The sequence below is a fragment of the Anopheles stephensi genome, chromosome 2 (genome assembly GCF_013141755.1).
Source record: "Anopheles stephensi strain Indian chromosome 2, UCI_ANSTEP_V1.0, whole genome shotgun sequence".
Lineage (NCBI taxonomy): Eukaryota > Metazoa > Arthropoda > Insecta > Diptera > Culicidae > Anopheles > Anopheles stephensi.
This window is the reverse complement of record NC_050202.1, coordinates 64647615-64672586: the sequence shown is the minus strand read 5'-3', so window position 1 is coordinate 64672586 and position 24972 is coordinate 64647615. Positions and strand designations below refer to the sequence as shown.

Here is a 24972-nt window from a genome sequence, read left to right as displayed (position 1 = left end):
AACAACATCCAAACTATTGTTTACGTCCGCCCGAGGGGTTTGTCGCCATCCGATTGGGAATCCACCCCGGAGTGGGTTAGGGGTCAGCATAATACTGTCGACGAATGGGCGATAATCCGAGTTGGTGTATGGACACACCATGTTCAAGGATTTGGGGTGTGTGTGTACGTGTGAGGATCAAAACCCCGTGGTTATCATTATCAGTGACACAGTTGGTATATTATGTCGAGCCGAACCGAACACAATTGATGGCTGGCCACAGTTAGCGCACAGCCGCCGACCAGATCGGGGGGCAGATCAACGAAAGTCATCAACAGGCCTTTCCTACCAACTAGAGCTTAGCTAGAGGGGCTCTCTTCAACCCGCCGTAGCAGCCAGCCACCGTACGAAAGCGATGGGCAAGGAAAAGGTTCTGCTAGCCTATTCGGGCGGTTTGGATACGAGCTGCATCCTGAAGTGGTTGCTCGAGCAAGACTACGATGTGATCTGCTTTATGGCGGACGTTGGCCAAACGGAGGACTTTGCAGCGGCCCGGGAGAAGGCCCTCAAAATCGGTGCCACCGATGTGGTGGTGAAGGACATGAAGGATTTCTTCGTGGAAAAGTTCGTGTGGCCCGCGGTGCAGATGGGTTTAATTTACGAGGATCGCTACCTGCTCGGCACCTCCCTGGCACGGCCCTGCATCTCCAAGGGGCTGATGGACGTGGCGGCCCAGCGCGGTTGCAGCTACATATCGCACGGCGCCACCGGCAAAGGCAACGATCAGATACGCTTCGAGCTGAGCTGTTACGCGCTGAATCCGACGATTCGCGTTATCGCACCGTGGCGCATGGAAACGTTCTGCGAACGCTTTCAGGGCCGGTCCGATCTGCTCGAGTATGCGAAGCGGGCAAACATACCGGTGAGTGCCACCCCGAAAGCGCCCTGGTCGATGGACGCTAACATAATGCACATCAGCTACGAATCGGGCATCCTGGAGGACCCGTCCGTCGCCGCACCGGACGAGATCTATCAGCTAACGCAATCGCCGTCCCGTGCGCCGGACACATCGACCGTGGCCGAGATCGTGTTTAAGGCGGGGCTGCCGGTACGCGTCACGGAGCTCGTCAGCGGCCGAACGATGGAGAAACCGTTGGATATACTGGCCTTCCTGAACAAGGCCGGCGGTGAGCACGGTGTGGGGCGTATCGATATCGTGGAAAATCGGTACATTGGGCTAAAGTCGCGCGGTGTTTACGAAACGCCCGGCGTAACGGTGCTGCACTGTGCCCATCGGGATCTGGAGATTTATTGCTTGGATCGTGAGGTGCTGCGGGTGAAAAAGTATCTGGCCGATCGGATGGCGGACTACGTGTACAACGGGTACTGGTACGCGCCGGAAGCTGAGTACGTGCGCAAGTGCATCATCGAATCGCAAAAGCACGTGTCCGGGAAGGTTGTGGTGGAAATGTTTAAGGGGCATGGTAAGAAACAGCGTTTGAATATCTGGGGGGGGGGGGGGGGGGGGGAGACAGGAAAAGCAATTTAACCGTCCGACTCCTTTCGTTTTCTTCTGAAACAGTAATGGTCACATCCCGGGAGTCGATAAATTCCGTATACAACCAAGAACTGGCCTCGATGGAGGTGCATGGTAACTTTTCGCCCTATTCATCGACCGGTTTCATCGAGGTAACGAACTGCGGTACTGGCCATTTTGACAATCGTACACTGTTTTATCTTCTCGATCCTTCCCTTTTATTGTTTCAGATAAATGCGGTTCGATTGCGAGAACATCATCGAGTGTTTGGAACGGCCAACATGACCAAACATTTCTCGCGCACGGAATCGGATATGAAACTTATTTAAAGTATCGGTTCGCCCTGGGATAAAATGTAATCGGATATGGACCAATTATGTTGTCTGCCAATAAAACAGTCACAACTCGTAACTCAGCAAATAAGTTGTTTTGTTTCTTTTTTGTTTTCTATCGGTTTGCGGCGGGACCCGAAACCCGTATTAGGCCGTTTCCCAAAAATAATATTAGAAGGCGGGAAAACTCAGGAATATTGACTAATTTAGGAGCAAGATTTAAGAATCTATAAATCTGCCATGCTCTTTTAAGAATATCAGATCGCTACAGGGTAGATATTTTACTCAGAAACGGATGCGTTTACTTCCTCTTTTGATATTTTAAAGTATTTTACAATTGAACCAAATATTTCCAAATTTTTAAAATAACAGTAACTTAGAATGGCCGGTGTTCCGATACGAATGGAATGGAACGGAATAGTAGTTCCGTGCATCGCGGAACCATCACTACCCCACTCGTAACCCAAAGAGCAAACTCCAGGAGTAGGAAATCAAATTTAATCAATTTTCGAGACTTATTTGTTAATTCTAGATGCCGAAAATCACAAAGAAATTAAACTGCATGCCTGTAACACCTTTGTTCAATAAAATAACCTTCAAAACACTGTTCCTAATAAATGTTCTTTTGTTTTTTGTTCCGGTTATCGTTATCCGGCTCTGGCAGCACTGTCAACCGAATTTGCTACTTGGGAGCTGTCTGCCAATTCGACAGGTACACGTCGTCTTTGGCGTTCCGTTATATTTGTAGCCGGGAAGGAATCTGAAATCCGTGACGATACCAAATCACATTTGGCCACGGTTCGTTTCCACTTTCTCAGCTGCCCCTTAAACATTGCACGATCGGGATCGCATACGGGAGTTGTGCCGTGCTCAGAAGGAAGTGGGACACGTACAAGAGACGCGAGCAAAAGCGCACCGGGTCTACTACAGGATACCCTTTGCGGAAAGACGAGATCACAGAAGAGGCTAGCCGTATCATATAATTAAGGAACCAAACATCCACCCCCCAATCTACTCACACGGGATGGCGGAACGTAGTAGCCTTTTAAATGGCCGATTAGTGGTGCTGGGCACAGTTGGTCTGATATTGTTCCTGCTTCCAGCGGCCATCGCCCTGAAGGAAGGAGAATGTGAGGGTAAGTATCCCTGCGGATAACACCACCCGAGTTGTGAAATAGAACAAGCTTCCGTGTTACAACCCTTTGCTTACGGTCGGCGTCTTTCTCGTCGTTTCATTTGCCAGTCTGCGTGAAGACGGTAAACACGTTCGTGGAAACACTCTCGGACGAGACGAAAAAGGACACCAAACGGATAGAGGACGAGTTCCGGGGCTTTTGTAAAAAGGCCAAAAACAAGGAGCAGCGTTTCGTAAGTTCCGTTGCCATATGATACAGAATCAACTCGCTACTATTGTGTACGTACGTGGAGCTTATATTCTGCTCTGTTTACAGTGCTACTACCTGGGTGGGGTGGAAGATTCTGCTACCGGTATTTTGGGTGAGCTATCGAAACCAATCAGTTGGTCGATGCCGGCCGAAAAAATCTGCGAAAAGCTGAAGAAGAAGGACGCACAAATCTGTGATTTACGATACGGTAAGTGGAGCCAAAGAAACCTCCTATTATTTTTGCACTAAACGTTAATACTTACGTACACCTCTGCTTGGTCGTGCTGCAGATAAACAAATCGACCTCACGACGGTCGATCTGAAGAAGCTGAAGGTGCGCGATCTCAAGAAGATTCTTTCCGACTGGGACGAGGAATGTGACGGGTGCCTGGAAAAGACTGATTTCATCAAGCGCATCGAGGAGCTGAAGCACAAGTACGTGAAAACGGAACTGTAACAACGTCACCGTTTGCCACGATGGATCTCGGGTTTGCTCATCATCCGTTGCCTACGCCGTTGCTACCGTCTACTACCACTACTACAACCGTCGTCATCATGCTCCATCAGCAACGCCTACTATAAGTTTGGCAAGGGCGATTCACATCGCTGGAATGGGTATTTATTTGTGTGTGTTTTTTTTAAATCGTCGCCACCACTGTCTTCTTCGGAGGTGTGAACCCCAGATACCGGGGGGTTGATGTAATTTCTCGACCCACAAAAGCGCCCACCGCACTATCGTTGGCAGCGTTCTATGGTGGATACGCAGAACGGAGGACGGAAGGGCATTATTAAAAGGGAAAAGGCAATTCTCTTAAGCAACAGCAAGTAAATGTATAGAACAAGACACACTTGGAGCTATCCACGAAAGCGTAGTACGTATGTTCGGATTGTGAAGAAGAAAAAAAGTGAAAATAAACCGTTCTAAATGAATTAAAGTTTCCCTTTGTTTAATTGCTTTGTCGATCATGAAACGCGGGACAAAGCGTTTTAACTTTGCTTTCCCACCATGCTACCAGTCCAAGGGTGATTTATTTACAAATAATATACCGCAAAAACTGTACAAAATAATACTCTTTAGCACGTTAAAATATTGAGCTTGACAATGACAACGATGATGATGGATGATGACGATGATAACAACAGCAGCCCCAGAACATGTTCGGGTTTAGAGTAAAGTCCGCGCGCGTTCTCGATTATCGATCGTATAGCAAATAGCTAGCCACTGGCCACTACTACAGAAATTAATACTTCAGCGGTATTTCCGGTCTGTCGATTGCTCGAGAATTCGGAAACGCGAGAGCTAGTGCGTGTTGTTACTCTACCAGTGGGAAAGACAGTGGTTAGCCGCCAACATTTTTAGTATTATAGTCATCTAAAACCTACGAAAAAGCAAGCTCAACAAGTTACTGACTCAATGGGAACTGCAGAGACTGTTTTTCCGTACGTTAATATCGTTTAAACCCTGTTTCTTTGACTTTATCTTTGCTGCTAGTACTGCTTCTACATCTTCTGCTAATTAAATCGTTTTCCTAAATTTGCATCTGTAAAGACGTCGCATTGCTTATCCACCTTGGAGGTGATCAGTGCCATGCGTTCTGCGGCCTTATAATGTTATGTGTTACCTTTCAGTATCCTACACTAAACTGTGTACTAAGGTAGTGCGATTTAAACCCCCCTGCCCTGCACATTAGCCAAGATAGTTGCCATCGCCTACTAAGCCTGTATAAAGCATTACCCTTCACTTAAGTGTCTCTTGGATCGGCCTCTCTAACCTCGCCCGGTTTTGAGTTTTTGGGCCAATCGGAATGGTTTCTGTTATTGTAAAATGTGTAATATCCCTATCTGACACTGTTCCTTATCACGGCACCAGCAATGGGATGATAATGGGGCAAGCAGCAGGTGTCGCACGAGCATGCCGAACTGATCACGGGCGTATGATACATATCGAAGACGGCACGAACCATCTCCTCTAAAGTAGAATGTACAGGGATAAAGTAGGAACAGTGAAAAAACAACACGATATACACGATCGTGTACGTTTCGTTCTGTATGTGCCATCGTCAACGTATTCACACTCCCACTCATCTACGGTCCCCGGCGGTGGCGTCCAATAAATTCCAATTCTGCAGCAGCTCCTTTGCAACCGTTTAATTTTGTATACATTCACGGCCATCACATTCATGGCCGTCCCATGGCATTGTACGGTCGGTCCGGTAAACGCGGTGGCGCATTCTGCGCTGGTCGACTACAATAATTTTAAACAAAACGGTCAATTTAAAATTCAAAAAGAAAATATTCAACAAAATTTACAAAAAGTAGTAGCATGAAACAGGCGAACGGAAGTGTGCTTGCAGGCTCTTACAATGTGATGTTATGGGTAGGAACAAAACAAATAAAATGATGAACAAAGAACATGACCTGTTACCAGAATATCAAAAGGAAACCCGGTTAAGAACTTTTGGGAAGAAAGGGATCAATCCTTATCCAACGAAATTGGCACAATACGATTTTCAAATCCTTGACCAGGACCAGGACGAGCAAAACAGGGCTATCGACGATACCGGGCCCCTGAACACGACACGAGCGATCATAGGGATATGACCGCAATCAAGTAGCAATGGTAGCCTATAGGGATCAATATCGTGATGTGATCGTTTGTTAACAATATGAAATGGATAACAAAAACTATTTTCTAAATAGAAAAAAACATATTATTATGAGCTAGAAAGTACCGTTTCAGGTAGGTTAGAATAAGAAAAAAATATTACTAAAAATATTAAATGCAAATATGGCAACAACAAATAAAATGGTTCAGAGTAGTGATGGGCGGGTCGATCCGAACCTACTGGATCGGAGCCCATCCGTAAGTGACTCGTAATCGTTCGGGTCGTATTCCTAATTCCAAACCCGTAAGTGTAGCAAAGCGATCCGGTTTTGGGGCGGTCCGGTGGCCGAGGCGACAGCGGCGCCGGTCTTCACAAGGCAGGGCCGGAGTTCAAATCCCATCCAGACCGCCCCACCCCCGTACGTAAGGCTGAATACTTTACTACGGGTAAAAATAAGTCACAGAAAGCCAGCAATGTGGCAGGCCGAGAGACCTCTCGAGGTTGTAGTGTCAAAGAAGAAGAAGAAGAAGGTGCAGCACAGCAAACGTGAGTTTGACCAATAGTTTCGGATCGATCCGTGGTTGCAACGGACCGGGTTCGGATCGACCCGTAACGATTTCGGGACGACCCAAGGACGAAACCGAATTCGTCGAGCTCCTCACGGGTAGATCCGAACTCGTCGTTGCACCCACGGATCGAACTCGTTTGCTACAGGAACGAACTCGACTCCGGGTCGATCCTTGAAATGAGTCGTATGAATAGTCCGTAAAATCTCAGTTTAGGAAAAAATCTTCACAGGATAATGGAGGAAAAATGAAAAAAAGTTTGTTAATGATCCAGAAATCCAGTTAATGAGAAATACAACTACAACTTAAAGATGAAGCTATAGGAAATTCTGGTGGCAGTGTATTAGAAAAAAAGTTAATACATAAAAAGCAGATATGGTAAGCCCCCAACCAACACAAACCAATTGTTCCACCAGCATCGGACACCATGATGATTGGCAGCAAGATGAGTAATCGTGTCCCACCCATATCCAACAAAACATACACACACATACAGCCCCACATGCACCCCAGGTTAAGAACAACGTTCCAAACATTCTCCCACACGCCGGTCCCACACTTCAATTCCAATTAATTACTGTTATACTTTATTTTTCTCTGTCATAGAATAGATATAATATGTATAGTTCTTTTGTTTGTTCTGGTTGTTGTTGTGTGTGTGGTTTTCTTTGTTTTTGCGTTGCTGTTGTTCGCATTCGCATTTGGTTGGTTTTCGATTTTTCGTTCATGTTTTTGCTTGCTTACTACACCGCTCACACACACACAGACATGCTAGTATATATATGTAGGTATTTTGTCCTTGCGCGGAACTCGCATCCTTCGCTGTGGGGTTTAGTGTTTGAGTGCTGGTCGTACTACAACACATTACTACTCTGCGTTTCTGGCGCATATATATATTTGTTCTGGTTTGCGATTGCATTACGTGTTGAAGTTTTGGTTGCATTTTGTTTTCGTTTCTTCTTCACTGTATTTAAGTAACTTCCAATCTTCGTCTCGTATCCATATCGGTGCGACACGCTTTCTCAGGCGCATTTTGACGGTTTTATGAGTGTTTGCTTTTCTGTTTACTGTGTGTGTGTTTCGTCTCTCTTTTATCAGGTATTCTAATTAATCTTCGAAATGGAAACATATAAGTTTTTTTTAGTATGCAATTATACCACCGTCTGGAAGTCGGTATGAAAGGAACAAGGTCTGTCAGCTAACCCTACTTTCTAACATCCTTCAAGCAATGGAATGGTTTCCTTTATTGCATCGAATTTGCAGACCAGCCGTAGCCAAGCCGGAACAATAAATGCACCACAAGAGCAGAGGCGAATGGCGTATGTATAATTTATATTCACAACACAAAACCCTACCAAAAAAAGGCCAGGATCCACCACGCAATAATGGTGTGTTTTTTTATTAAACCAATATCTATTACTGCTAAAAGTTTAAAAAAGAGGATGGAAAACGTACGATTCACAGGGAGGTTTTCAATGCGGGTTTTTTAAAATCAATTTACATGCAACATAAAATTGGTATCCTTACGCACATTTACATTACGCGGAGATGCCGCTTTATGATTGACGATACACGCTAAATTAATGGTTAAAAGGATTGCTCTTCTCCTTTCGTGTCCGGCGTTTTGCAACCGGCGCTTATCGTTAAAAAATGGGGTAATGATGATTGCGCCACTCTGCCAGCCAGCCAGGGAGCATCGCCGTTAACAACAAATAGAATATCTTTAATTGACTTATACACACTTGGCAACGTTCTGCTGCTTCTCTCTCTGCTAACGTCGTTGGCTCATAACGTTGTCCGTTTGTAAACGGGAAAAGGGAACAAAAAAAAAAACTACTTTACCAAAAGCCTAAAAGGGAATGTCTCCAATCGTTCCAATCCTGTGGGCACCTTATTATGGTGGAATGTTGCTCGTTACCTTCGACTAACACCGGTGCGATCCACACCGAACGACAACATAACAGAACAAAGCAGGGTCATGATAATGCATCATTTTGCGCTCCAGAACTACAGATGAAACACATAGTAGTTAAGCTTTCTCATTGCTATGAATGGATGGGTGTCCTTGCGTGTCGGTTTGTGTTTGTTCTGTTGTTTCCTTGTGGTTAATTTTGCGGTCTCTTATCCGGTTCGTTTCAACTACATTGCTCTACATCGTTCTCTGGGTTCGCTCACAGCTTCGTTTCCTCTATAAACTTTACTACAATTTTAAGCGTTTCTTTTAATATTATCCGCGCACGCAAACAGTGAACAACGTTATCATTTGAACTATATATATGCATGTGTATATGTATATATATATATGTATATATTTATATCATTTTGTTGTAATATCTTTTGTGTTAAGGTTTTTGTTTTTTGTTTCACTTTCTTCTTCGTGTGCTCCTTCCACTTTGCGCTTTTCGTGGGTATTTTTTTGTGGGTGTTTGTGTTTCGAGCATTCCGGGAGATTTATCAGCTTTCCTTTCCGGGTACTATAATATCATCTCTTGTGGTACGCGAATTGAGAATGTGGTTGGGTGAAGGGCGATACGTCTGCTTCTACCCCTTTCCATCATTTAGGGACCCGATTAGCGATAGAGAGAGAGGGTACGGATATTTAATTCCAATATTAAAACAATGTTAGGTCGCATGTGTTTAGTTGTTTGTTTTTTAGTAGTTTACTGTTGTAGTTTGTTTGTTTGTTTGTTTGTTGTTTTGGATACTAGCATTCTCCCTTCCACCTTTTGCTTGCTTGTTTTACTTTTATAACATATATGAAACGTTTTGTTCCTTCGATAGATTGATTATTTTGGGGATAGAGGATGTTTTGTCGGTGTGTGAGTGGTTTTTTTTCTTTTTTCTTCTTTTCTCTCTCGTTTCTTCGTTCCTTTTTTTCTTTATACTCTTTTCTGTTTTAAATTGCCATCCTTTCTTATCCTTACTGCTTTGTCGTTGCATATTGTTTTTGGCTTCTTCCTTACCTTTGTGTGTGTCTGTGTTTTTTTGAGGGGATATTTAATGATGATTCATTGCATTTAAAACTAGACACACAAAGAGACACTAAAGCGTTCAAACACACGCGCACAATCACACAACACACATCAACACATGTTCGGTAGCTGCTGGTGGGACCAGCTATATCATTCATCTTCATTGGTGCGGCAGGTGCGCACTGAGTGTGATGGGTTTCACATCATTTTACACGGAAAACCACCATTTTTGCAGGTGTGCACATGTGTGTGGTGCGGTGTGATTTTGGGGGCGAGTGATTTTCGAACCTGCTACTCTACTGCTGTATGTTTCGTTAGCTGCTTATACTTTCGAGTTGTTGCTTCATTAAGTTAAGTTTCTATATTATACGCACTGTGTGTTGCACATTCGGAATTGCGTGACGCGGTGCCGCAATACCAACATTTCCATTATTTGCAGCAAGCCAAAATCATATTGGTTAGGTTGCACGGGATTAGTTTCATTCCTTTCATCACACCCTCTCTAACAACGTTCGAGCCCGTAATCGTAACAACGTAAGTAACAACACACCGGTGGGTAAAACCGATAGGAGAATGTATGGAATAAGGGGAGGGGGGGGGGACATGCACGGGAAGGAAGGATATGTTGCAGGCTGCATTTATGCGGCCACATGGCAGAGGAGCAAGCGATAGGGAATGGTATGGTGGCGCTTATAGGGTTAAGGGTGCTCTTTACATTTCCATTGTTTTTCCTTCACCACAGCACACACAGACACACCCATGATTTAGCACACGTTTAAGTTTAAGATGAGGAATGCACGGGGAAGAAGCAAGAATACTTTACTTGAACTTCGAGGCAAACACGTTCGACAGTTCGTTCATGGCGGCATTGGTGACGGCCTGGCCAACCTGCTGGTTGATCTGTTGCCTGGTGCTGGCCGGAAGCATCTGTGCCATGCCCGCAGCGGAACCACCCGGACGCCTGGTGGATGTGAGGATGCGAGTGGCAGGCGTGTGTGTGTCAACGACATTTGATGGGAAGATGGGAAAAGTATGCATTAACGTAACGTATATTCAACGCGCTCTCATCGCTATGCTTCACTATTTTGTCACCGTTTACATACACACACAGAGAGAGATTCAAGCTGGTCGAATTTAAACCTTGAAATACATATACAACGGTACAACACAACAATGGAAACAGCAGGTGCACAGCACTCATGCTACTCCTCCTGGAGAATGCGACTGATTTTCGTGCGTGGTTTCGCACCCCTCGCATCATCTTTTCACCTAACCACATACGGCCGGGCGATCAAAACTAACTAACTAACGGGCTTACACTCTATTTACTTTCGCTTTTCAATTTTCCGACTTGCCTCTACGAATGCAGCGGAAGTAACGCAGTGTGACGGCAACATGTCAACATGGAGAAGAGGATCGATTCGGACACGTGCGCCACAAATCATAAAGTTAAATCTTCAACACATCATTCGTGTATGATGGTGCCGGCTTTAAACACGCTTTCAATAGCAACGAGTGTATCGTAGTTTATGTCTTAATGCCTGTCTTAATCAACGCACCCATTATTGACGATAGGTGTTCTCGCTGGGGTACTCGGCTGAGTTTAACTGTTTGTATTGTGTGTGTGTGTTAATAACATCTTCCTGTCCTTTGTAAACATGAACTGTATTTTCTAAATCGATTTACTTTTCACAACGTTCTGCTCTACAGATTAACGAACCCCGCGTGTGTTGGTGTGGGGGTTTTTGTTTTGTTTTCTAGTATATATATATATAAGGGTTTGTGTATGTATAATATTTATATCTCTACATTAATTTGCATATTGCGTACGAGAAGAAGCTTTCTTTTCGCGTGTTGTTGGTTGAATTTTTTTTCACTTTTCCATTCTTTATATTATTTGCTCGCTATTTTAGTTAGTTTTTAACGCCGCCTGTAAAAGTTAGGTTTGGAGGGTGTTAATATAAGGCAATACAGGACAACACCAATTTTATTATGTTTTTTTAGAAAGAAGGTCGGGAAAAGTTACTCAGGAGAGAGAGAGAGAGAGAAAACAAACAAAAGCGAAAATAGCATAAAACGCGCATGGAACGTTTTCAAAAAGGGAAGCACTAAATGAACGTAAAGAACATAAAGCCTTATAAGCGCATAGTGTATTCGAACCCCCGCGTCGTTAAGGAGGTAGAAAACCACTAACGGCAAAAAGTCGCGTCAAACAGGTGAGTGATTTTGAAATGATCGTATCGTAAAATAATTGTTGCAACATATTTCTTCCTCCATTTAATTTAAAATAAAAATGCTTAAATAAACAGTAATGAAAATTTCCTTTCTTGTAAACGTAAGTATGGAAACGGGCAACGAAATAGCATTTGAGAGGTAAAACGGTACTACTTACGATGGAATCAGCGGAGCTGGTAACGCTTGTCCACCGGGACGACCACCGGGTAGGGGCGGTGCGGCTCCACCTCCTCCCGGCCGGTTTGGTATTGCCGGTGCCGGCCGTGCACTAGCCGGTGCGGGTGGTGGTCCCCGGCCAGCCGGAGCTCCCATCGAACCAAGCGAACCCTGCAAAATGTCACACCACATCAACCGTTTGTTATCAAAGTCCGCTCGCATTTTTTTTTCGTTTGCTGATGTTTACCTGTTGCTGTGGTGCTGCCTTACGCGGACCGCCCGGGCTCGGTGGAGACAGCCGCGGATTGTCCAGGCCGCTCGACAGCCAGTCATTTTTCACCGGCGGTGGTACGGGCGTTGAGAATGTAGCCATCGAAACGTCACCTAAAATGTAGTTGAACCGGTGTGCACCGTCAGCAAGATACAAGATACAGCGCGTCACCAAAGCAATGCACCAATACTAACCAATAATACGTAACGCTTCCTTGCAGGCGTGATACATTCGCAACATCTCTTCCCGCTTTTGTGCTTCGTCGGCGCTTTCCTCCATCATTGAGGCCTTTGTCGTTGTGAAAAGAAGGAAATGTTAGGTTTAAGCAAATACTTACACACGGGAAACGCAGAATGTTCGATTCATACCTGATCTCCAGTGGCGTACAGATGGGCCAGCAGCTCACCGTTGATGAAATCCTTCGTGTTGTTAATGATAAGCATCATGATAGCCTTCGGGACCATGTCGCGCGTGGTTTTGGTTACGATGCGCATGTACGACTCGACGAGATTACGTATCGTCTCGACCTGTCGTTCGAGCTGCGGATCAAGCGACTGTCCGGTCGGTCCACTTTCGCTGCTTTCCTGCTTGAACGAATAGACAATAAGGGTGTCACACGCATTCGCACAATACCAGCTTCAGCTTCTGTTTCGATTCTAATCGAACTACCAAACCCAATCCTAGCCAATCTGAAACACATCTTGGTTTGTTGGTTCTTTGGTTAGTGAAAGGAACTAGTGAAGCATCTCGAACCCACACACGCACGCGCACACACACACACACTTTTTGGCAGATCAGTATAAATTGACTTAAAGCAAACATTTGGCAACGTACACGGATACATAAGTATTATAATTCTACGGTAGGCAAGCCAAATGTATGGGTAGGTCGAAAGACCCGTTTTGCAATGTATAACTGAGACTCAAATTCATTGTCATTCAATGTTATCGAGCTTAAGTTTAAGAAAGATATTGGTTACAAGTGCCGTCACCAACTCTGCCAACAAGCCTCGGATTTCCTCATCACTTTTTACAGCATTTTACGGTGCCATGAAAAACGAGACCTTGGCCCTTGACCCTTGGGTCCCCTTAGACCGTTCAAAGGTGAATTAGTATCCAATAAAATAGAATGTTACAATGTTTAGTTTTGTACAACTTTTGCCGCACCAAATTAGTGGAACAAAGTAAAGCATTTTAGGTAGACAATCAATCCTACGAATGATCTAGCTGCCGGTAGGATGACTTATTAGGTGAACCGATAATGATTAACAGGGGCACAAAAAAAGGAAAAAACACAGTCCATTTATACGTTACGTTATTGCGTACTTCATTGTCGTTTGACTTATTAACATTATCTACCAGAGATTGCTGATTTGATAGCAATTTCTGAAACGAACCAGTAACAGTAAAAACGAAACAAAGGGATCACTCAGCAATGCTTCTTCTAATTTAAACACAGTGGGCAAGCTAAACTCAACGGCTTAAAGCGATACAGAGACAACCCACGACAACCACCCATGGGCGTCATCTTGCAAGCGATGAATGTATATATTGTGATGTGACTGATATAGCGGGAGGAATTGGGTGGACTAAGAGAACTAACTAGGACACAGGTATTACAGAACAGAATCAATACGATACTATCTTTAGGGGAACTGGGAACAGGTAGCCCACTGGCGCTGATCAGGGCTTTGTGGACTGTTTGCAGTAGGAAGAATAGATATCAATTAGTAAAATAGTGTTCAAACCAACCTCCGCTTCCGTCTGCGACGATCAAGAAGTGGGTGCAACGTGAGAGAAAGAGATAGAGAATGCAACCGAAATCAGTAATGCAATTGACGTTAATGCGCAGTGGAGCAAACGCTCCTTCACTCATCCGATTGATGGTGGTTTTCTGATGTTTCCAGCAGCAAACGGATGTTTCGTTGTTCTCGTGTTAACATCGTTACTGGTAGCGCCAGCCTGCTAGAGAGCATGCTCTTGCAATCAATCACACTCACCTCGTCTCCATTGGCGGGAGTGTCCTTCTCGGGGTATACACCGGCCCGTAGGAAGGATGCCTTCCATGAGTCCACGTCATCCGTACTTTCGCAAGACAGCTCCAATTGTTTGTAATCCTTTTGGGGGATGGAAAATAAATTGTTAAACAATTAGCCTGTTCACTTAACAGTAGGTGGCCAGTTGCCAACTGACATCGCCATACCTTGTACACGTTACGTCCATCGGGATTGAACAGACCAAATGTATGGCGCCGGGACATGAATCCTTGCTCAATGTCACGCAGCTTCAGCCCGTCCAGGGGCAGCATAAACTTCTTCTCCTTCTCATCCTCATCCTTGAACCACGAGATGCTCTCGGAGGTTAGCACGAACCAATACGGTCTCGAGCCACCCTTCATGATGCCAAGGTTCTGAATGCACATGTGGCCCTTGCGGATCACCTGCGAACCGAGGTTACGAGTACCAGTCTTGACCGCGTTTTCAGTTTTGCTTTGAGCGCTAGAAACCAGCAAGAAAAAAAAAACGCATTCGGGACAACATTAATATAAGGCAAACAGTTGCAACCAGCCACACACGTACTTTGCGAAGCCAATGAAATCTTCGTGGTTGGTATTCATGTACGCCAGCTCATAGTCGATCAGTAGCATCATCTGCTCTTTGGCCTTTTGTTCGCACTGGCGAATATGCGTCGTAATGATGCGTTCCGTTTCATCGCGCAAACGCGGATAGCGAGCCATCTGTTTGGAAAGGACGAAATGAGTTGGTTTTGTACAGAAACAAATCTGCAGACAAAAGCGTGGCACGTTCATGCCCCCCAAAAGTATGCCTACCTTGTCCGTACAAATTCGCACCACATTCGACAGCTCCAGTACGGTCAAATCGACACACTTTAGGATCGGTTCCTTCAGCTGCGAAATTTGTTTCTTCACGATCGCTTCGAACGCCATGTCGGGTGTGAACAAACCGACACGAATACCGTGAATGTTACGGATGGCGAACGAAATCTCGCGCCGCAACTCCTTCTCGTCGCACGACATCTTGACGATTTCGAAGCGCAACCGTTCGTGGAAAATTCGGTTAATCTTGGCACCGCCCGACAGCTCGTTCGTGTTGACTAGCGCCGAACCGGAACCTTCAATTGTACGCTCGAAATCGGACTGCAGCTGCTGGATCATCCTGTGGATTGGGAGAAATGATAAACGTACGCGCAAACTTCAGCGTCTTCTTACACCACTTACTGCAACATAGCCTTCGTCTTGATGCTTGGATCGTCCGGGCGGAAATGTTTGTACTGATCCACATCCTTCTCCAGCGTGAGCATTTGCTTCTGCAGTCGATCACGCAGCGCCGGCAGCGTGTCGCGGATATGGTTGGTTAGCTGTTGATTGAGCACCTTCTGCAGGTACGGCGTACCGAGCCGATCGGCAATGTGCCGATAGCTGGGATGGCTCAGGAAGAACTTGCGCTCGGCGGCCAGTGCGGCGTGAATGTCCTTCCTGCCCTCGATATCCTTCTGCGAGCGGTTCACCACACCGATGTAGCCACGGCGCAACGGCAGCAGCTTATTTTCCAGGATATCGCGAGCATCCGTACCCTCGTCCATCAGATCGAGCTTGGTAATGACACCGATCGTTCGTACACCCTGCGGATCGACCTCCTTAGCCAGCTTTAGCGCATCACTATTGGCCAAATCGGTGTTGGCCGGTGTGACGGCCAAAATAAGGCAAGTTTCCTTTCGAATGAACTGAAATATCATGCCCTTAATCTGGTTCTCAATATCGGCCGGTTGATCCCCGATCGGAACCTTGGTCAAACCGGGCAAATCGATCAGCGTCAAGTTGAGCACTGCAATGGAAAAAAGGACACTTTCTCAAGTGTTGGGCCCGTCAAATAGCCGGGGTAGTGGGGCTCTTCTTACCATGCGGTGAGTACACTCGCAGATTGATTGGGATGTTCGAGATGCCCTTGTTGCTGCCGGTGATGCGATCGGTTTCAGCTTCGATCTCCTGTCGGATTTCCTCAAAGTTGGAAAACTTTTTGCCCTTCTGATGAAGGAATTCTCCAAATTCTGTGAAATAACGAATAGCGAGCAGTGTTTAGTACGAACTCTCTCTCTTGTTGCATGTTGCACTCAAATTAACCATTCAACTTACCCACAGTTCCATTGATGAGCTGTAAAATCAATGGCCGTCGAGTTACGATACCCGAACCACGGGGAAGAAAGTCTCTGTAAAACAAAAGAAAAACACGGAATTATTACTACGTAAAAAACAGCAGTTTCCAATGAGCTAATAGATCTGTTCTGAACGAAGCTACGACGTTATGAAAACACGAACGACGGAACAAGTCATTTAGATGTAATCGTTTCATACAGACAGTTTGTTTTACTGGACCTTTGCCTCTTCCCCTTCTTCTATCTTATCTTACTTCTTACTCATTCATTCATATACCCCGCGAATCTTTCAACTCTAACGAATAGTAACGTTCATTGTGGTAAGAACGTTAATATCGCATCGAAACGTTTTTATCTTTCTCAAAAGGCATCTAGTCATCATCGTGTCTTCCTGTTTGTAATGTGAGCTTAATTATGATGGTTATTTCATCGTCATGGAAATGAACATGAGTGATGAATGAGATTCGTCATTTCCGCAGCTTCATTCGAATCATCTGTCCTTTCCAAGAGCAACCACACTAAGAACGCCTGGAAAGGACATTCGAAGGGTTGTCGGAACTGTCAACCATGGTCCGCTAACAGTTATCACGGATATTATGTAATTTTTTCCTCCTACGATCTATACTACACTTCACCATCTCCAGCGCACACGGAAGGACGACGAAGGTTGGAAGTGTTTGTAAATACCCGCAGGAAAGGATGTGCCAGTAGCGTACATGTGTTAGTTGGTGGGTGAGTTTGGAAGTGTGTGCTTTGTGCTTTTGGTCCGCATTCTGATGGCTGGTAGTAGAGTAACACAACAAGGTGAGAAAGCGAGCGAGATACATGTGTTTGGCAAATTCTACACATAAACAGTTCACGTCAGATGAGCAATGACACTGTTAAGAAATCAGTTTGGTATCAATGTTTAGTACTAAAATTCAACATTGTTTGATTTAATGCAGCAAACCTACGAGATGGTAGGCGGTTGAGGCCAGATTAGAAGTTTCGAAGGAATGAAAACAATGTAAATATTTTCACTCGCAACATCCTGATACCACATGCTGCTGGTGCTGCTACTGCTGCTGCTCCTGCCTTGCGCACACTTGTTCTGAGATGTCTCTCTCACATCTAGTAACGTACGAATATGAGTGTATTTGCTCAGATGGCTCGCTCCATAATCGTATGCATTTTGCATCTGCGGGGCAAAATGTGTTGGTAGGTCAATCTTGGTGCACATTGCACAAATATGAGACATGTTAAAACTTTGGGTAAGCAGCTCCCTTTCGCCCTTCCTTACAGCGTAGGTCTGTATGTGTGTGCCTGTGTACGCTAAAGGGGCAGTAAAGAAGCTGAAAACGTTTAAATGACCAGCAACTTTAGATAAGGATACATGGTAGAACATTGTGAAACGCGCGGTCTTGCATTTGGAACATTTGGCCCCCCGCACCAGCGCGATGTTGTGCAGAGAGCAGTCGAAAGGTGTCCCCCGATAAAGGTTCGCTCTATTATCGATTATTTTCCCTCCCCCGACTCTGATAGTCTCCGACCACCTTTCTGGTGACACCACCGAGAAGAGACCAACCAGCAGACCAGAAACGTTCCGCACACATATCCGCTCGGATCTAGGAACCGCGCGCGCTCTTTCGCGAAGAAGGTTGCCGCTATCTTGTTCTCGCTCGGCTTATCGCGGGCATTCGCTCTTTCCATCTCACATTATGGCGCTCTCTTTTCCGATACGCTCGCACCAGTGCATGCTATCCTGCTTGCGCACATTGCATCAATTGGTGGCAGGTCATCCCGTTCGTTCGTTTGTATTGTTTCAGTATTCCTACACATACACATAACATTACGCGATCCTCCTCACGCGGTTTCCCAGCTTCATCCGATTCCCACACACCCCGCCAGAAAAATGGTACCATTCCTGCACACACCCGAATTATGGAGGAGACCAACAAATTCCAGCCAACGCATTTGGGGCGGAATAGATGAATCATGTTTTGTATGATGCCTTCGCCTTCGCGCTAATGACATTTCCATTCGTTCGAAACAGTGTGTGCTATGATTTGAGAAATTGCACATTCATTACTCCATTACAAGGATGGATTTTTGGATCCAGGAATGGTAAGGATCACCGTCGCTCTCTCGCTCCCACAGGATGTTATGCAAAAGGAAACGAAAACCCTTTTTCCCTTGCGCTGGTCTCCTCCGTTGACAGCGAGAACATGGGAGGATGGGGGAGCTGTATTTGGATGAGTAATGAATGACAAAAGCATCCCTCTTCCCGTGTTCCGACACTTCGCTTCGCTTTTCCCTTGCAACTGACCTTCCGACAAAGTTTTCCAGCACGGACGACTTTCCTGCAGACTGGCCGCCAACCACCGCGATCTGTGGTAGGTCAAGCTGCATATGCACCCCCATCTGGGTGAATGCATCCTGCAGCTTGTTCACGATCGGAATTAGTGACTCCATTGTGGGGTTCGCTGATGAGCTGATTTCACGGTTTTTGTTCCCTTTCTCGGAAGAACAAACGCCACTCAGAGCGCTTTGTTCTGTCGGTCGTTTATCGTGCCTTCCCGACTAGTCACACAAACGCACAATCACTCTCTGCCTCTGTACTGCACACACACCCGTGGTGGGTCGACAAATCTGAACATTCACTAGAAGCAGAAGAAAACACCACACAACTTTCACGTAATTGCTTCTCCTTTACTCGCGACCACCGAAGCCAACAGCAGTGACGGACGCACGCACGCACTAACGCACGCACAGCCCTTAATTTTCTTCTACTCGTTCGTAGTGTTCACAACAGCACTCCAATAGCTCCGAATCGCCTTTGGCCGTTCGTCGTCTTCGTAGTCGTCGGTGGCTGTGGGAGTGTGTGGCGGCTGGATAAAATAGGGGTTTCTTTTTATCTCGCAAGCTAGCTTTTCGCACCGTCCGAGTATGACTTCGTGTTTGTGGGCCGTGTGAATCGTACGAAATGCACTACATCATTGCGCGGATGCAATCACGGAATTCGCGGACGCACAGCGGACACACCGAAGTAGAGCTTTTCCTGTCTTGCCGAGGTGAAAAACTCAATTTTTCCTGCCTGCCGATCGATTGATTGCGCAGAGTTTCTTTTTTTCTTTCGCACTGTCCTTCCCTGGCTTTGACAGCTTGCAAGATACGTGCGGATAAGGTGTGACCCGAATAAGTTTATGATAAATATTTCATCTTTCGCGAATATCATCCTAAACGTTTATATGTTTGTTGAAAAAAAAATAATTCAAAGTAAAAATTACTACTCAAGTATACTAGTGCAACACGCATGTAATAAATACCAATCAAGCCGGAATGCTAATTGAATGCTAACAACCTCGACTACAGCCTGTACGCACCTTGCCTTTGACACTTGTCTGACAGCAGCTGTCGGATAGAAGCAGAGAAGGGGTGACTCGCATTGTGTTGTTTCTTCGCAAGAGCTAGCCCCCCTGCATATCACTGTCCGTAGAGCGATAAAACGATCAGAAAACTACCTCGCACAAGTATTCATCGCGCCCCAGAACGGAGCTATGGCTTCGGAACTTGACCAGTGGATAGAGATCGCGAAGCAGTGCAAATATCTGCCGGAAAATGATCTCAAAAAGCTGTGTGATATCGTGTGCGAGCTGCTAATGGAGGAATCGAACGTACAGCCCGTCAGCACACCCGTCACCGTTTGCGGCGATATTCATGGACAGGTTCGTTCGATTTTTTTTCTCTTGTTGGTCCCATTTCATCCACTCAATGCGTGTATATTTAGCGTGAATCACGCGCGTCACCGCCGGTCGGTGCGTGAAGGTGATAAGAATATAAACGCCCGCACTTGCCGTACCCGTCAGGGGTCGAGTGCCGTGGACGATATTTATCGTTCTGCCGGGCAGCTAAAAGAGGCAGCTATTTTCATTCCCCCATTCTCCACATTCCATGTGCGTCCTTCCTTCCTCCTGTTTGCGTCTAGTTTTACGATTTAGAGGAGTTGTTCCGCACCGGTGGCCATGTACCGGACACGAACTACATCTTTATGGGCGACTTTGTCGATCGAGGATATTACAGTCTGGAAACGTTTACGCGTTTGCTTACGTTGAAGGTAGGTGAAATGTTTGCTCAACGAAAGAATGCCTTCGATAGCTGTTCCGCTGTACCGTTTACACTACGTTGCAGGCACGGTACCCGAACAAAATAACGCTTCTACGAGGGAACCACGAGTCACGCCAAATCACCAAAGTGTACGGATTTTACGATGAATGTTACACAAAGTACGGTAACGCCAGTCCGTGGAAGTATTGCTGCCGGGTGTTTGATCTGCTGACAATTGCCGCGGTAAGCAAGCTCGTTGCGTGTATGCGCGCAGGCCATGCAGACGTAGGTGACGGACGATAACGGGTATCACTTCTTCTCTTCCAGATAATTGATAATGAGGTGCTGTGTGTGCATGGTGGCCTTAGCCCGGAAATCAAAACGCTTGACCAGATCCGAACGATCAACCGCGATCAGGAGATCCCGCACAAGGGCGCGTTCTGTGATCTGGTGTGGTCCGATCCGGACGACATCGATACCTGGGCGGAAAGTCCGCGCGGTGCGGGCTGGTTGTTTGGTTCGCTCGTAACGCGGGATTTTATGGGCATCAACAACTTGAGTCAAATTTGCCGAGCGCATCAGCTGGTGCACGAGGGCATTAACTATCAGTTCAATCGCACGCTAGTGACAGTTTGGTCGGCCCCAAACTACTGCTACCGGTGCGGTAATGTGGCCTCCATACTAGACTTTACCGACATCAGTGACCCACAGGTAAAAATATTCAAAGCCGTCCCGAACGAAGAGCGCGTCATACCGAGCCAGCGCATTACGCCTTATTTCCTTTAAATCACGCCCGCCCCACCGACTGCCCCGACATCTTCGGTGTGGTTGTTTTTTTTTACGGAACCGAAGATTCAAACGCGCATTGCTCCTTCAGTTATTAACGTATTTTTGCACAATAAAATTATCAAACTTCATAGAAGCGAAACGACAGTGACATTGAGCACGTAAAAATTGGGCGTTTGTTTTTCTTTCCCCTTGACTTTAGCGTTAGTTCTAATATGAGGCAATTTGTGGTACTTCTTTTATTGCTGTTAATATTTTGTTTTTTTGTAGTTTGTACCGACAACATCCAGACCCATTTACACTCACGAGACACTCCAATATACACAGATATCTGGCCGTAAGCCGTGAATGCTTTCAAATAGTATCGAAGCATGGACAGGAGCGTCCCCCGTTCTTATGATACATATATTTAACAGTTACAGAATCTTCCGGCCGTGACGGGAAAATCATTGTCTCTAAAACGCACAAAATCCATCGTCAGCACACGGATGCGAAGGATTCAGAGGCGTTCACTTGAAACGTTTCTGTTGCCGTAGCCGATAAATATCGTTAGCTGGTGGGGCCGGTGCAACCGCCTCATCGTCACTATCCTCTCCGCCAGGTGCCATACGACGGCGCCGGAGGCCACCTTCGCTAGCGTAGATACTGTCATCCACGATCCAGTGAACCGACTTTGCCAGCTCAAATAACCTCGAGTCCGCCGTGCTGTCGCTGGGCGGCGGTGGAACTAAAAATGCGATTGGCGCATCGAATTAGATAAATCAGCCGTAAGGAGCAAAACAAAAAGCACACCTACCTTCCGGAAGCTGAATGCGGTCAAACACCTCTATTAGCTTATCCACCGCCACGAACGGACCCTGAAAGCTTATGGGTGGAGGCAAAATGGCGCACAGTGCCGCCAGTGCAGTCGGCTGTGGGAAGGCACCGCCCGGGACGGGATGCTCGCCCGGATACGCGTTCGGCTTCGGTTTGTACGGTATCATGTGGGAAAAGTCGGGCCGTGCAATCTGCGCCCGTTGTTCCGGTTGTTCCGGTGCGGGAGCAGCCGGTGGTTTTACACCGGTCACACTGAGCATGCCGCGCGTTTCACTATACCCGATCGACTTCAGCTCGGACGGTGAGCACGGATAGAGATCGAGAAACTTGTACCGATCGACGAGCTGGGCCGTTTCTTTGCCCTCGAACTCTTTCAGCTTCTCCAGCACGGCACTGCGGCGCCGTTCGACCTTCACGATGCTGGACAGATCGCCAATGTTGGACTCAAACTCGAGGAACCGATTCCAAACCTCCACCGAGAGCTGGGGCGTTAGTCCACCGGAGGAGAGCACCCGTTCGAACAGGACGCGGGTGTTGTTGTCCTCTAGCAAAACGAAAAAGCTACTTAAAAGGCTGTACAGCGCGAGGCACACAGAACACAAATCTTACCATTTAAATGCGACAAATAGTCGATGTAGCACATCACGTACTCGGGACTTCCTCCGAACCGTTTCAGCCCGAGCTCGAATATGCGGAAGGCAATATCCTTGTCTTTGCTGCAGTAGTACTCCATAAGTGCTGCCGCCACAAACACATGATAGGTGGAGCGGACGTCCTCCCGGGCCTTCTTGAACACGGCCCGCGCTGACTTGATGCCTTCTGCTCGGCGAGCAAATTTCATGTACTGAATGTAAGCCTGTCGAGTATCGAGACATTATGACATTAGGGTGTATAATAACGACAAAAGTAGAAAATGTTAAGAGCAATGCGCACCAGTGTCGGATCGATGTCGTTGATCGAGAGGAACTTGTTGTACATCTGATGTACTTTGTCGTACTTTAAGCGACCCTCTTCAAAATCGGCGTACGCAAAGTAGAGCAGCGCGTTTCTGCTCAACACCGAGTTGATCGCACGTTCAAGAATGTTTGCTGCTTCGTCACTGAATACCTTGGCCGCGTTGAGATCCTGCGGAAAGCAGAAAAAAAATTAGCAACAGTTCTCCTGAATTCCCACAAACAGCTAAATCCTAAGCCCTCTTACCCCCTTTTCGACGAGCAGCTTGGAGCTTTGATCCAGATACTGGGCCGCCTGATGCCAGACGGCTGGATGGTGTGTGAGCACTAGCAGACACTGCTCGATCGCAAACATTACGCGCCGCGTTACGAGCGCATTATCCTCGCTACGAAGCGGATTCGACTTCTCGAACGCGATGTACTTTTTCCACAGCTCAACCTAACGGGCGGAACCAAGATAGAATCACACCAGCACACATTCAGGAGATTTCACGCGTGACGTACCTGTTTAACTTCTTCCTTTGTTACAGTTGGCGGTACAGCCGGCAGATTACGGTTCAGTCCCTTCGTCACGATTTCCAGCTCTTTCGCAACGCGTCGCGCGTTCATGTAATCCCGCGACCGTTCCACACTCATTTTCTCCGATATGATCGGATTGATGTTTTGCTCAAACGCGATATAATCCTTCCACAGGTGCTCGATACCGATGATCGGCGTTATAACTGCTCGCTGGTACACTTTCCGAACGGCAGTTATCTTCTGGTTTTCCGCGTAGCTTCCCAGCGCATCGACGCTCTTCAGGAACGTGATGTAGTCCGTCCAGATTGAGAACGAGTGCAGATCCATGCCGATCTTTTCCAGCGCGAAATCGTAAGCTTGCGCCATCTTTTCTCTGTCGCGGAAAAACGGGAGAGCATTACATCGGTAGCTACCTGGCTTACGTTAACCCCATCGTTGGTGTGCTTACTTGTGCGTACTAAGTCCGGCCTTCGTTTCCTTCACGTACGTCAGATATAGCTTCCACAGGTCTATGTTGAGGATTTTCACCAGACAGCGCTGGAACAGCTTCTCCACACGCTCGTAATTGCGGTACTTCATCTCCTGCTCGATATACACCTTCCAGTACCGGGCCGTCGTCGGAAACACGCAAACGAGCGATTCGTACAGTGATCGTACCTAAGGAAAGCAACACTCAACAGTCAATGTTATGCCACCTGTGCAAGATGTGCCTAATGCTGCATACTTCGTTTACATGCCGGCTTTGGCCTTCGCGAACCAGCAGCGACCACGATTCGACGTCGAACGGTCGAATTTCCACCGTTTGCTGTGCCCGTACCAACCGCTCGTGACCCCATTCCTGGCAAAGGGGAAAAGGTTTCGTTGTGAAGCTCAAATATATATTTACGATAATCAAATGGCAAACAAACCACACGCGACACTCACTATATCAAACTTTAGCTGGTCCTTCAGTTGTTGTGTCATTTCCCGGGCGTCGTTTTCGCGTAGCGGACAGTTGACTAACAGAACTGCTGTATGCAACCAAATGCACGTTGGTAGTAAATTCCTGCTTGCGGAATTAGCTAGCGTGCAGGAAGAAATACAGCCACGGAAATTGCAAATCGAACGCTACGGTAAACAATGTCGTTTCGTGGGAAAAGAAAATGCCACTCGCGGTGCTATTTGCCGATGTCAAATACGTTTGACGCCTATAAACAAAGTGTGCACAAGGTAGGTACACTCACTCGGTGCTTTTCAAGCGGGTTTGCACCGACAAACGCACCATTTTGACAGTTGAGCATAAATGGGCCGGGATGCTGTTGAATTGATTTATTTCTCTGAACTTAATAGGGTTTGATAATTTTCTTACCACCAAAATGGTTTATGCTCCTCTATTAAACTTTATTAAATTCAATACGTATAAAAAAACACTGAATTAACTCGAAGCGGGAAGATCACTTCTGCACCGGTTCGGATGAGATTTGAAATCGGGTTTCTTGTGGTAGAAACCTCTACAATAGATACCTGCCCACTCGTTCCATAGATCGCTCTTGCGGGCCTCTCATTTTCAGTATTAAAACACACAATTTTTTACTAACTTAAGTTACTGAATGTTTTTCTTTTAA

The 24972-nt window shown here is 46.3% G+C and overlaps 5 protein-coding genes across 12 annotated transcripts; 3 read left to right on the top strand and 2 right to left on the bottom strand.

Annotated features, from left to right (window-relative positions):
- The first annotated feature begins 213 nt into the window (after positions 1-213).
- On the top strand, positions 214-1936 carry LOC118506852 (argininosuccinate synthase). Its single transcript, XM_036044581.1, has 3 exons — positions 214-1463; positions 1562-1668; positions 1747-1936. Exons 1-3 carry the CDS (start codon positions 395-397, stop codon positions 1843-1845), a joined length of 1275 nt encoding a protein of 424 aa, XP_035900474.1. The 5' UTR covers positions 214-394; the 3' UTR covers positions 1846-1936.
- Positions 1937-2476: 540 nt separating this feature from the next.
- Positions 2477-4168, top strand: LOC118506858 (mesencephalic astrocyte-derived neurotrophic factor homolog). Its single transcript, XM_036044588.1, has 4 exons — positions 2477-2984; positions 3092-3216; positions 3300-3441; positions 3524-4168. The coding sequence occupies exons 1-4, from the start codon at positions 2873-2875 to the stop codon at positions 3688-3690; spliced, it is 546 nt and encodes a 181-aa protein (XP_035900481.1). The 5' UTR covers positions 2477-2872; the 3' UTR covers positions 3691-4168.
- Positions 4164-19350, bottom strand: LOC118506844 (dynamin). Of its 8 annotated transcripts, none has more exons than XM_036044560.1 (15): positions 18517-19349; positions 16192-16265; positions 15957-16106; positions 15277-15883; positions 14869-15214; positions 14618-14775; positions 14242-14536; positions 14039-14155; positions 13791-13802; positions 12408-12626; positions 12234-12327; positions 12016-12152; positions 11770-11939; positions 10201-10338; positions 4164-5478 (listed from the first exon to the last, which is right to left on the bottom strand). In XM_036044560.1, the coding sequence occupies exons 1-15, from the start codon at positions 18660-18662 to the stop codon at positions 5412-5414; spliced, it is 2730 nt and encodes a 909-aa protein (XP_035900453.1). In that variant the 5' UTR covers positions 18663-19349; the 3' UTR covers positions 4164-5411. The 8 variants fall into 8 exon arrangements, with proteins under 8 accessions (XP_035900453.1, XP_035900454.1, XP_035900458.1 ...); XM_036044561.1 differs by having other exon boundaries at positions 12408-12623; XM_036044565.1 differs by lacking the exon at positions 10201-10338 and having other exon boundaries at positions 18517-19350.
- A 254-nt stretch (positions 19351-19604) lies between these two features.
- On the top strand, positions 19605-21248 carry LOC118506855 (serine/threonine-protein phosphatase 6 catalytic subunit). The gene is made up of 4 exons (XM_036044585.1): positions 19605-19915; positions 20176-20304; positions 20379-20537; positions 20622-21248. The coding sequence occupies exons 1-4, from the start codon at positions 19748-19750 to the stop codon at positions 21078-21080; spliced, it is 915 nt and encodes a 304-aa protein (XP_035900478.1). The 5' UTR covers positions 19605-19747; the 3' UTR covers positions 21081-21248.
- A 53-nt stretch (positions 21249-21301) lies between these two features.
- On the bottom strand, positions 21302-24565 carry LOC118506845 (protein suppressor of forked). The gene is made up of 9 exons (XM_036044569.1): positions 24293-24565; positions 24093-24206; positions 23817-24025; positions 23354-23741; positions 23097-23288; positions 22830-23021; positions 22506-22752; positions 21877-22440; positions 21302-21807 (listed from the first exon to the last, which is right to left on the bottom strand). The coding sequence occupies exons 1-9, from the start codon at positions 24329-24331 to the stop codon at positions 21590-21592; spliced, it is 2163 nt and encodes a 720-aa protein (XP_035900462.1). The 5' UTR covers positions 24332-24565; the 3' UTR covers positions 21302-21589.
- Between the last annotated feature and the right edge of the window lie 407 nt (positions 24566-24972).